Source organism: Squalius cephalus (assembly GCF_949319135.1).
Source record: "Squalius cephalus genome assembly, chromosome: 19".
NCBI lineage: Eukaryota > Metazoa > Chordata > Actinopteri > Cypriniformes > Leuciscidae > Squalius > Squalius cephalus.
Window position 1 is genome coordinate 16,665,764 of NC_137140.1, and position 13,507 is coordinate 16,679,270.

Here is a 13,507-nt window from a genome sequence, read left to right on the forward strand (position 1 = left end):
CATCATCCATCACAGGATCTAGTCTGTACAGCGGACTTCCCTTGGAAACACTTTTGCAGCCACTCTTCAATAATGCAATTTCAGCTTTAAACTTATGTTCTTGTACATACTGAATAATTGCATGTTCTGCTTTCATAAAATCTTCAGGAATCAGACTCTGTCCTTTGAGCATGGCTTTAAAGCTCTGAACTTTCCTTTCCACTGCAGGTCCTTGAGTCTCCAGCTCGTCCTTGTTGAAGTCTGCAGAGGCACACAACTCCTTCCTCTTATGTCCCAATAACACAAGAGCTCTCTTAACCCTCAGCAACCAAGCAACAGACCTTTTTAGTTTTTTCCAAGATGAAAAGTAACAAAGCAGGCGATCTGTGGCACACTCAAAATCCACAACAACAGAGTTTGCTGTCAAATCCCTTTTGACCTCTGGGTCATTTACAGGAATCGCATCGAGCTCAGCATCCAACTTAGGCCAAACCTCCTCTGGCTCAAAAAGAAACTCTGGACCATTTATCCATCTCCTGCCTTTCAGGAAAGTCTCTGCCCTCATTCCTCTTGATGCATCATCTGCGGGATTCTCCTTTGATCCAACATATCTCCACTGATGAACACTTGCTGCATCTCTGATGAAGGAAACTCTGTTTGCGACAAAAGTGTGAAATCTCCTGGTTTCATTACAGATGTATTTAAGAACAGTTGCGCTGTCGGTCCAGAAAACGGACTTCTCCAGTTTCAGTTGCAACTCCTTTTGAAGCATTTTATCAACTCGGACTGCAAGAACCGCCACTGTGAGTTCCAGTCGAGGAATCGTTGTCTGTTTTAGTGGAGCAACTCTGGCCTTTCCCAACAGAAATGCAACCTGAACTCTGTCGTTCTTTTTCAGTCTCAAATACGACACTGTTCCATATCCGACTTGGCTGGCGTCAGAAAAGTGGTGAAGCTGTGCTGTGTCAGGGTCTTTAAAATCTCTGGATTTAATACAGCGATCCACATTGAACTCAGCCATCTTCTGGAGATCCTCCAACCATTCAAACCACCTTTTAGAGAGGGAATGAGGAATGGCTTCATCCCACCCCAAGCCTCTTCTACAAAGCTCCTGTAACAACAGTTTGGCTGGAATAGTAAATGGGGCTAAAAATCCTAAGGGGTCATACAGTGAGCTGACCACCGACAAAATACCTCTTCTGGTCTGTGGCTGTTCCTGTAATGAGGTCCTAAACTTGAATTTGTCGGTTTCAATGCACCACTGTAGTCCCAATGCTCGCTCCATTGGAAGTTGGTCCGTGTCCAAATCCAGCTCCATCACTTCCTTTGCTCTACAGTCTTCAGCAATTGACAGCAACACTGTTCGGCTGTTGCTGATCCATTTGGAAAGATTAAATCCTCCTTTGTGACAAAGTGCAGTCAGATCCTTAACCAGTTGCACTGCTTCCTCCTCTGAGGCCACTGATTTCAAACAGTCGTCAACATAAAAATTGCTTTTGACTGTATTTACCACTTCATGAGGGAAATGTTGGGCATTATCAACTGCAGTTCTCCTCAATGCATAATTTGCACAACTCGGTGAAGATACTGCTCCAAACAAATGTACTTTCATGCGATGTTCCTCTGGAGAATGTGAAGTATCTCTACCAGGCCACCAGAGAAAGCGGAGAAAGTTGATATGCTTTCCAGAAACATGAACTTGGTGATACATTGCTTGAATGTCGGCCATCACTGCAAAAGGCTCTTGTCTGAATCGAACAAGGACCCCGATTAAAGAGTTTGTTAAATCAGGGCCCTGCAACAACTGACAGTTCAGTGATGTCCCTCTGTATGCTGCTCCACAGTCAAAAACGACTCGCAGCTTACCCTTTCTGGGATGATAAACCCCATGATGAGGAAGATACCAAACATTTCCATCACTCTGCTTTACTTGATCAGAAGGCACAAGCTCAGCATATCCTTGCTTCACCATGTCATTTACAAATGTGATGTATTGTTCCTTGAACTGACCATTCTTGACAAACTTTCTTTTCAAGCTCTGGAGGCGCTGTTCTGCAACGCGACGATTGTTTGGCAGCAGGGGATTTTCCTCCTTGAAAGGTAAGTCAATGCAATAATGCTCTCCAATTAACTTTGTGGTGTTGTTCATGACGTTCATAAACTTTACATCCTCTCTGGACATTTCAAGCTGCTCATCCGATGACCTCTCATTAAAGTCATAGTTAAACTGTTTAACCAGCATTTCCTTAAGATGTTCAACAGAGATTCTGTTTGATGTTACAGCAGAGTAGTCACTTTTATTCCTGTTGCTCCCACCACGAAGTGGACCATTAATGACCCAACCAACTCTGGTTCTGACAGCATAAGGTCCCTCATCCTGGCTGTTGATTAGCTCCCAGGGCTCCATCACTTTTGGTGCATCCGTTCCAATGAGCAAATCAATGCCTTCATCAATGTCATGAAGCTTAACAGCCTTGAGATAAGACCACTGTTCCAAATCTTCTTGTCGTGGAATATTGAGTGTGGAAACAGGCATATCCTTTTGCGTTAAGACGCCAGGTAACTCAATAAAATCATTCATATTTATCCCAGACACTTCAAGACCGGACAGCATATGAGCATTTACAATCTTCTTTTGACCCATTGTTCTTAACAGAATACTTGTCCTTTTACCCTTTACATTCAATCTTCTTGCCAAACTATCTGTACAAAACGTTCCTGAACTCCCGGGATCCAAGAAAGCATATGTCTGCACAGTTTTGTTGCTCCTCTGGCTCTTGACTTTGACTGCAACAATAGAAAAAATTGAGGCATCTTTGTGACCAGCCCCAATATGGCCACAAGTCTGAGACACTGAAGGTGAAGCATTTGTTGAGCTCACAGACTGTTGATTGGAGGATGTTCCTTTATCCTGCCGCTCTATATGAAGGACACTTGGGTGATTTTGGTGACACACATTGCAGTCCAAACGTTTTCTACAATCTTTACTCATGTGGCCCACTTTCAGGCATCCAAAGCAGATTCCTTTTTCTTTAATGAAATTAATCTTATCCCTGTGTACTTTCATTTTGAACTGTGAACATTGATCCAATGAATGATTACCATGTGTACAAAACAGGCAATTAAGAGTAAAGTGTCTGGCATTGTTTCCTGTATGTTGAGTTATAACTCCTTCTTTGACTGCAGTGACATTGGTGGCAAAACTGCTCCCTCTTTTCCTTTGTTTGAAGTGACTGGCATTGGATGTTTTGGAGTTAGTGAGCTGTAGGTCTTGGATGTTACCAAAGACTGGATCAGAAGCAATCTTGACTTGTCTTTCTATAAATCCTACCAGATCAGTGAACGTTGCTCTATCACCTCTTCGTTCTTGCAGATCACAAGCAACATTTCTCCACCTTTCCCTTAATTTGTAGGGAAGTTTCAAGATGATACTTCTCATGTTTGATGGTAAATCCAGCTCTTTCATGTGCATCAAGTGTTCTGTTAAATTTGCACAACCACGACAATAACAAAGAAAATGATTGCAACCCTTTAATATCCTCGCTTTTAACAGGTGTCCAGTTAAGTATCTTTTCCATATATGCAGCAGCAATTTTGTGTTCATTTCCAAAGTGCTCTGCAAGAAGACTTTTGGCTCTGTGGTATCCCTGCTCTGATGGTAAATGCTGACAACTGTGCACCAGGTCCTTTGGCTGTCCCCTGGTGTACTGCTCAAGAAAATGTAAACGATCACTCCATTTATCCGTTTTAGCCTCCACCCCATTTTCAAAAGCTCTGATAAAAGATCTGTATTGGAGAGGGTCTCCATCAAACACAGCGATGTTCCTAGATGGGAGGACAGCACACAGATTTTGTTGGACAAGCAAAGCAGCGATGTCATTTTGTTTTTGCATAATGTTTAAAACATCATTTTGATAGTTGTCAGTCAAAGCTTGGGTCTGATGGTGAGCATGTCCCATGTGCACTTCGTTTACAGTTTGCATCACATGAACTGGAGCATCAGCCTTTAATGTCATTTCATCCATTTGTTTACTTTGTCTTTGTTTAGGCTTAACAACTGGTGGTTGGAGTCCAGAAGCAGACAAACCAAGAGCATGATCATTGCCATTCATGATATCTGGGACAAAAGTGTTGGCGTCGGCATTTAAATCACTCACTCCTCGTGGCTTATTCCTTTTATAATAAGAATTCATGCCGTCTAAACATTTTGAGCCACACTGTGACCTGGTTTCCAAAACATGAAGCTTTGCGTTTGTTGCTGCCAATTCCATTTCAAGCTCAAGTTGCTCCATTTCTCTTCTTAGTTTTTCCTGTTGCGCTTCAATTTGATGTTTCCTTTTCTGTGCAGCGATGCGCTCCTCGAGAGCTGCCTTGTCGGCCTCCGCTTTAATGCGCGCAGATGACGTCGAAGAAGTCCGTGATAGTTGAGAGTGTGCCTTTTCAAAGCTCGCTTTTACACTTGAAACGTTGGAGACACTATCTTCAGGATTTATTTCATCAGCATTACATTGATCATCAGGAGTATCTTTATTTTGCTCAGCACGTGAATCATGCGCGTCAGAGAGCCATTTTTTTACCTTCTCAGTGAAATCACGATATTCTGTCATTTTGTCCGTGAAATATTTACTTTGTCTTTCAACTTCATCTTTGGGCAAAGGTAGACTCATAAAAGATTTATGGACATCATGTGCGTCTTCGCAACACCTTACAAACACAGAAAGCTCATTCTTTATAGAATCAACATTTTCCTTTGATGTCATTAACTCATTCATGTGTTTCATACACTTTTTGGCCTGTTTGCATTTTTCACTCCTTTTTTCCTGGAGTGTCATCACACTATATTCTATACCTTTAGCAGACATTTTAACAGTTCTTTTAGGCTTTTCAGTATTGTTTGCACCAACGTCGGACATTTCCGTTTCTTTTATTTATTTTCCTTTTTTGTTTGCAAACAAATCACACAGTTCATTGACGCACAAGAGAGCAGGTTTGCAAAACACACGATGATTATTGATCATCAGATCCTCTTCGTTAAACAAACACACACTGCCGGACTTTTTATGCATGAATGAAAGCACATGGCCATGCGTAAAGGTAGACGTGCGACATTCAACCAATTCCTTGTGAAATACTGTCAAACTCCACTCGTTTGGCCGTTTTCCATTACGGCTCTAAACAGTTGTATCACTGACTTACCGGTGTCTTTGAGAAGGTTGAACGTCTTGTGTGATCTGGGCCAGAATGTGCCTTGTCGCCACCTCGGCTGAATCTTAGACTGCTTAATGTCTTTTGTCCATAAATCCACATCCAAGCGATCCAATAAGTCCAATTTTGAAGAGTTCAAAGGCGGGTTTTTTACTTGAATGTAATGGCCGTTTGTCAACGAAGTAACAAAAATCTCAAGTCAAAGTTCAAATCAAACAAAATCAAAAGGCCACTGATGCACCATGGGTTTTGGTGTACGCGGGTGGGAAAAACATCAGGTCCAAACAAGTATTAAAATTCACCAAAACGTGGTTTATTTTTTGACTGAAGTCGAGCAAACACAGAACAAAGCAAATTTCCTGTGCCTCTCCCACTCCGGTAAAAAACCATATGCCTAACCTGGTGCATACTAGTCCCTGCCGTGCGCTTACCTAAATAATCTATAGTGCCCCCTAGCGTGCATGAAACAAACAAAACAAATAATAAACTAACAAAACACTAACAGAAATTTAATCATAATTAAATCAAAAAATGAATAAATTTATCATAATGAAATCTAAACACAACACTAAATAGCTCCAACAGGGTTTCTGTGGTTGCCTAAACCTGTCTTTTAATTCTATTTCCCGATTATTATGTCTACTCGCCTTTCATTCTTAGGTACGTCCTCATTCACAGTTAACTTGTTTTCTTTCTTCATCTCTTACAGGCATATTCTCAAGATGCATACTTGAGAGGGAATGAGCCATACACGGGAGAAGCCCAAAACCTTCCTGAACCTCCTTCGGTCTCTTACTCAAGCAGCAAACCCACCTCTGCCACCCGGAGCCATGGTCTTCCTGACAACTTGAACTCGGGGATCATCGTAGGATCTCAGAGTGCCCATCAACACCTGACTCACCATCGTGCCCACTCCACTTCCTCAGCGGGTATAACAACGAGCCAACTGGACTTCCACTTTGCCAACCACAATGCAGCTATCGTCTCCGCCTCACTCCCCCACCCTAGGAAAGGCAGTCTTCCCCAAGCCCGCAGTGAGCTGTGCCACCGGGCTCTGTCAGATTGGTACTACAGCCAAGCGGATCGGCCGGGCCTTGGCATGTCCCATCATCACCGGTGCATCTCTCAAGACCAGGTGTGTGAGCTGGGACTGGCACTTGGAAGGTCTTACAGTAGGTGGCCACAAGGCGACTCTCAGGACACCATCCTTCTACAATACAGTTCAGCGATAGGTGCCAACCACTCACCTTGTACGAATTCCTATGGGCTGGGGAGGTGGGGTCAAACCTCCAGCCATTCCTTTTCAGAGAACCTGCTGGCTGCATATGCTTCCTATGAGCAGAGTTATGACCTTTCACTGGAAACTCTAGAAAAGGCATCTGTTCTGATCACTCCCCATTTTGAAAGACCAGCATGGCCTCATCAAAGCAGTCAGCCAATCAGCAATGAGGAGCATCCAAGTCTGCCCAATCAGCACGTGATTGTTTCTGCAACAGTGCCATCCTCTGTTCAGGGCTTAAACCATGACCAGCAGCCAGCTGCTCAGATCAAAAGTTCACTTGCACAAACTGCAGATGATCAGACAGTGGGCTACCGCAGCTACAGCCCCTGCTTCTGCCAAAAGTCCAGCCATCTTATGCAACATTCTCACTCCTTCAGGGACCCTTCCTACACCGGACCTCAATGTAGCTGGACCCCCACCCCAAAAACCAGCCCATTGCAGAGTGCGTCCTTTGTCACTCCCCCCACGGCAGAGCCCCAAGACTCAGCTAGAGCAGGCTCAGTGGTCAGTGAGTTTGCTGAGGAGCCCATTCAGATTCAGGAGGTGGTGCTTAGACAAAAGCCCCCCCCAGGCAGAAAGACACCTCATGGTGTGCGACATCCACACTATGCTTTACCTGTGAATTCATCCGAACCCCTTTCAAACACAGTCGTTCCCTCACGGTCAGAATACTCTATGCACCAGACTAATGGTGGCATACCACCCTCGCCTGTGGAGCAGGACTCCCTGACTGCCATCCCTTTCATAGGTCAGTGTGGATGGATTGAAATTATAATCGTTTTGATGATCTTTCAACAGTTGACTTTAGATAATGGAAAACAAATTAAAGGTTTTATTTCAGTTCATTAAGTTATGTTCAGTTCAAAAGGTTATGTATAGGCCCTAACAAATGTGCAGCCACAGATGCAGATTTTCACAGAAGTTAAACACAAAATCCTACACATACCCCACCACATTCAAGTAGTGTTAATTAAAAATGTATAAATTAAAAATGGCTTCTTTTGCAGGTCCAGTGTTATGCAAAATACTACCCCTGAGCTCAAAATGAACCGAGAGCTGTTAATGTTACTGTTTTTTGTTTTTTGTTTTTTTGCGGCCCAAAACAAGAGCAACAAACAGCGTTTATAAACTATAAATAGACGTTTATAATTCGCTGTAGCGTATCAGGAAAATAAAATGAAAAGAATATATGCGATCAAGACAAATACAATGCTAAGCAATTAACATGCTAACGAAATATAGCATGAGTCAAAACCTGTTCAGTTCAGAACTTAGTCCATAATTTTTTTGTTAACATGAAAAGTATTAATAATTACAACAAATTTCAAAAGACAGGAAATGTATCCAATCCTGAAAAAAAGTGGCATTCACAGGTTCGGTAAGACATTCTGAAAACCAACATACCAGTTAAAAAAAAAAAGCCACAATAAAAAAGAAATACAGTCCATTTCAAAATGGCAGCTACTGTAATGGGCAAAGTCTTATGCAAGACATTAAACGTTATCAGCATGAGGAGAGTAATCAGGTGAGTTAAGAATTTTGTTTCTAGGACAAAGGGTTCAAATGCTATAATGATAAGAAAAGTGTCACCTTTATTAAAGTTTATACTGTACGTTTATAAAAGTATAATAAATACAGCCACAAGCAGCTACGATCGGGCTCAAGCACCGGCGCCACCACCGCTTTAAAAACAAATGTGCACAGTGAGTAATATGCATTTAAAGAGGGTAAAAATAAAAGGACTTGTCAAAGTCATTTGATAATGCAACATTTACTGCAGCCAGCTGAGGCCACTGACCGCGAAACCACAAAAGTCACATCCATGGGATCATTTAAATTTAGATGAATTTCATGCCTATGTCATAGGTCAATTTTGAATGAGTCATTTTCATAATTTTGGAAGTCAGATTTCATTGTAAACTAATTATATAAAACCATGTTGTCCATGCACTACAAATGAACTGGTGCCTTTATTTTGTGTGATTTATTTTAATTTTATTATTTATTTATTTTTAAATGAAAAGGCCTAAGAGATTTCTTTTTATGTAATGCAGGCAAAAGCACACAGCTATGATTGGTTAAACGCTAAAATAGAGTGTAAAATAGACACACAAACACTCCACCATTCTATAAAAAGCATGTTTTACCTTAAAGGTGATGATACACAGGGCAACTTTTTGAGCAATGTTGCTGGGCAATGTTGCCATCAACGGGCAACCAGGTGAGACAAAGGGCCCATGACTGATCTAAATGGACAATAGAAATGTGTTGCCCATTCTCAATGGGAAAGTAGGCTACCTAAGCAACATCGCTCGGCGGAATTTCCCAGCAACAAGCCTTAAAAACATTGTTAAAAAAACAACTTGCAACCACACTTATTACATACTGCCCTAGTAACTTTTTTTCCCTTACTTTCCAAGTGGCAAGGGTTGGAGTACCTGATAAAAATAATTAATCAAAACCATAGTTCTAACAATTAAAAAGAAAAAACTTCACCTAGGGATTGAAACCAATTGCTTAGAATGAAAACGAGAAACACTACACACATTTTTTTAATATTGATTCCATTTCAGAACAAAAAGGGCAGCCCACCCGTACACTCCGATTAAGATGCACCACATGTCTGTTCGTAGCTATTGCTCCATGTACAATCATCCATTGGAGGTCACCTGTCCGCTTATCAGTCAAACATTTGTACAGAGCATGCCAACAGCCTTTAGGGAAGAAATAAAAATTTACTTTCACACAGCTCAAGCTTTCCTCCTTTTCCTTCCTAAAAAAAAAAAAACTCCAGTTCTGGGTTTTTAAGTCAACGATCATCCTGTTCCCAATTCTCCACAGCAGCACTGACAATGTTTGGGGGAGAGACAAAATCATGCCCCTTCTTCCATTCATAAAGAAATTTGGTTTCCCTTTCGAAAGGGAACTCGCACTGCGTCGATGACACTATGGGGAATGGCCTCCACATGAACCGGTGTCTGAAAAGCTATCCAATCACGGCAATCAAATTTGACCGGCGACAGCCTATGACGTCACTACTAGTGCGACCTAGTATAAAAGTAGAAGTATAAAAGGGGCGCCTAGAGAACATGTCATCCATTTTTCGTCTTCAAAAGAGGGACTGTTTTGTCTGATTTGCAATCACCTGAAAAAGGTAAGAACAATTATGGCAAGTGATAAGCATTTCAAGAAGTGTGTGGATCCATGTCTCAAGTTTCTGACACCAGATGACACACACAACTTGTGCGTTTACTGTTTGGGCGAAGAGCACGCATGATCAGCTCTTGAGAGACCTGACTGTGTAGAATGTGAGTGTTTTCCTCTAAGGAAACTCCGCTCTCATCTGGCCCTCTTCTCGAGGGAAGAGGGACAGGCATCTGGGCCCAGTGGTTCAGGTCCCGCTCGTGCTGAGACACCGTGGAGACTTCGGATCATGGGGTTCCCAGATGGAGCTCGCTGATGAGTTTGAGAGAGGTGTTTCTCTCTCACGCTCGTCAGAAGCTCGTGAGGGTGAACTGATGGACGAGGATGTTATCTCTTACATCCTCTGATCCAGCAGCAAGTGTTCTGCTGTCACCTAGCCCAAGAGAGCAGGAGATGGCTGATGAGGGTGAAGAAGAGGTACAACCTGAACCCTCACAGCCTCCCTGCCCCGCGTGTGATGAGTTGTTGGGTGTTGTGGAGCGCGCTTCAGCGAGGCTTCAGTTGCCATGGGAGCGCATGAAGGAAGGAGCTGTTCACGGCAGACTGGACGACCAGTTTCTTTCTGGCCATAACTCCCCAGCTCACGTGAGCCTCCCATTCCTTCCTGATCTGCATACTGAGATCAAGAAGGCATGGAAGAACCCATATTCTGCTCGCATCCATCGTCAGCAGCGAGCGAACTACGCTGATGTCGAGGGGATACGTGAACATGGGTATGTGTCTATGCTCCCAATCTCGCTGCTAGAGAGGCATCAGCACTAAAAGCTCTGGCCCTGCCTTCCAAGCCACTCAAGATGACATCTCGTTTGAATAGTTGGATTTGGATCAGGGTCTCTCCCTGACGCAGTGGACGAGCTGCGCCGCACCACAGATCTGGCTCTTCGGGCAACCAGACAAACCGCTGCCTCGTTTGGAAGGTCGATGGCAGCGAAGGTGGCCACGGAGAGACATCTGTGGCTGAACCTGGAAAAGAGTTTTCTCCTCCATGCCCCGGTTTCGCCATCTGAACTATTCGGTGCCTCCGTTGAGACAGTGGTGGAAAGGTTCAGAGAGGCGAAGGCGCGCTCGGCTGCAATTAAATCATGCATTCTGCTGTGGTCCGAATCCACGCCTAAACAGTCAGGGGGGCCTGGCCCATCCCGGTTCGAGGATCGGAGACAGGGCCAGAAGTTCTGTGTTGCCTCTTGTGCTCCTCCTCCTCCTACAATGAGTAGGTCACAGAGGAGGCGTGACTCAAGTAAGAAGAGGGATCTGACGGAGGTGATGCAGCACAGGCATTTCCAGCGTCAGTGAAGGATCCCCTTCCTCTGAGGGTGAAGAACATCCACCATCTCCTACTTCCTCTCCCCCCTATTTTCTTTACCCCAGGCGCTTCTTACATCAGGCCTGAGGCCTGGACCGATGATGATTTTTTCCCATTAAACGGAATGCTTCTGAAGGTCTGGAGTTGGGCTTGGTAGTGAGAGTGCCCTTTCTAGCTTTTAGGTGGTAGGCCTTCATTTGAAGAATAAAATTCAGGCCGCCGCTCTATGAGCAGCAGGATGATCTTGGTAGGTCTTTATATAAGGTTGTTAAACTTTAGACCTCGGTTCCCTGTTTAGAAAGTATTAAGGGGTATGTTTGATATGAAAAAATATAAAAATGAGGAATTAGGGCCCTGAAGTTCCATTTTTTATAGGTAGGCTTACATACCTTATCATAGGCCTCCTCTTGTGTTAGAGTTGTTAGGTTTATGTAGTAGGCGGTGCCAATTTTGGTCACCCAGTGATGTACAGGGTGGCTTCATCTCATATAGAAATGTCTAGTGAGGCCACCGTGCACGACAGCTTCAAACGGATTCTGTTTAGCGTGAGATGGCTTCCTCCCATTTGGGGGTTTATCCTGAGGCCACCGCTTTGTATAAAGTTCCAGAAGTTCCCTCATCGGGACACCTGGATAGCCACCTTGTATTTGTATAGCAGGTCTCCTCTCACTTCTGAGAGTTGTTTTGAGACTATAGCTTTGAACTTCAGACATAGGATATTCAAGTGCCATTAGTCTTAGGCATGTGTACGAGTTTGTTGGAGACTATCTGCTTGAAGCTTTTTCGTCCCGAGTCCCTCAGTATCTGAGCGTAGGCTCTCTAGAGTTAGATCATCTACAGCTTATCTCTGTAAGGTCTAGTTTTTTCCCTGGTACTGGCTTCCTCTTTCTACAAGAGTCGTGTAGCCTAGGCCCGTCTGTGCATTAGGCGGTAATGCTAGTGGATGTTAAGGGTAGAATAAATAGCAGCATAGGTAGCAGGCTTCCTAAGCCTCCCATGCGGGTATATTCTGGGCGTTGTCAAGTCATCTTCATTTATATAGCGCCTTTAACAATGTAGATTGTTCCAAGGCAGCTTTACATTGATAATAGGAAATTAAAGTAAAGTGTTTTGGCTTTATAGCAGCTCTAGAATAAAGTTATTGTCCAGCTAAAGTTAGTTTGATTGATTCACTTCCGTCGCAACGATCATTAGTTTACGTAGCCATGCGAACAGGAATTATCCCGACAACGCTTTATCTGTAGATAGGTAAAGGGAGGGGAGGGAGGCCTTCACAGGGAAGAGCCTAGTTGACATTTCAGGACTGCGCTGTTGTCGCGTCCAGGCGCAGGTCGTCCTTCATCAGATCTGGATACAGCCTGGATCCGGCAGACTGCGGTAAACCTTGGGATAAACAGAAAGACTAAAATTAGCGTAGACGCCATTCTTCTTATGATGTAACGAGAACATTAGGATTTATGGGAAGTGTTCCCGCTTCCGGCTGACCTAATCTATGCAGCCTAACATTGAATTATAAAAGTCTTTAATGTGTTGTGTGTATGCTAGGTCAAAGAGATGTGTTTTTAGTCTAGCTTTGAACTGACAGAGTGCGTCTGCTTCCCGGACAGTGTTAGGAAGACTGTTCCAAAGTTTTGGTGCTAAATAGGAAAAGGATCTACCGCCAGCAGTTGATTTTGATATTCTAGGTATTATCAACTGGCCGTAATTTTGAGATCGCAATAGACGTGAAGGACTATAATGCGTTAAGAGCTTGCTCAAGTACTGCGGAGCTAAACCATTTAGTGCTTTGTAAGTAATCAGCAATATTTAAAAATTTATACAATGTTTGATAGGGAGCCAGTGCAGTGTTGACAGAACTGGGCTTATATGGTCATACTTTCTGGTTCTAGTAAGAACTCGAGCTGCTGCGTTTTGGATCAGTTGTAATTTGTTTATTAAGCGTGCAGGGCAACCACCCATAATAGCATTACAATAATCTAGCCTTAATGTCATGAACGCATGGACTAATTGTTCCGCATTTGTCAATGAGAGCAGTATTCTAGATTATTACGTGAGGAAGTTTTTTTGTCAAATAATTAGAATCTCTGTTTTTTTTCAGAATTAAGTAGTAGGAAATTACTAGTCATCCATTTTTTTTATATCAGCTATGCATTCCGTTCATTTTGTGAATTAAGTTTCGTCAGGGCGTGAAGAAATATAGAGCTGAGTATCATCAGCACTGAAACAGTGAAAACTAATTCCATGCTTCCTAATGATATCTCCCAAGGGTAGCATGTACATGACTGAAAAGCAATGGTCTTAGTACTGAGCCTTGTGGTACGCCATACTGAACTTGTGATCGATGAGACATTTCTTCATTTACTGCTACAAACTGATAACGGTCAGATAAGTATGATTTAAACCATGTTAATGCAATTCCACTAATGCCAACATAATTTTCGAGTCTATATAAAAGAATGTTGTGGTCAATAGTATCAAATACAGCACTAAGATCGAGTAACACTAATAGAGAGATACAACCACGATCGGATGAT

General features: G+C 43.0%; 1 protein-coding gene across 1 annotated transcript in view; it reads left to right on the forward strand.

Annotated features, from left to right (window-relative positions):
- Positions 1–13,507, forward strand: part of arhgap23b (Rho GTPase activating protein 23b) — a 560,944-nt gene that overhangs the window by 448,456 nt on the left and 98,981 nt on the right. Inside the window, 1 exon segment of the mRNA XM_079852050.1 lies at positions 5,894–7,214. Within this exon segment, the coding sequence (XP_079708176.1) occupies positions 5,894–7,214 (1,321 nt within the window).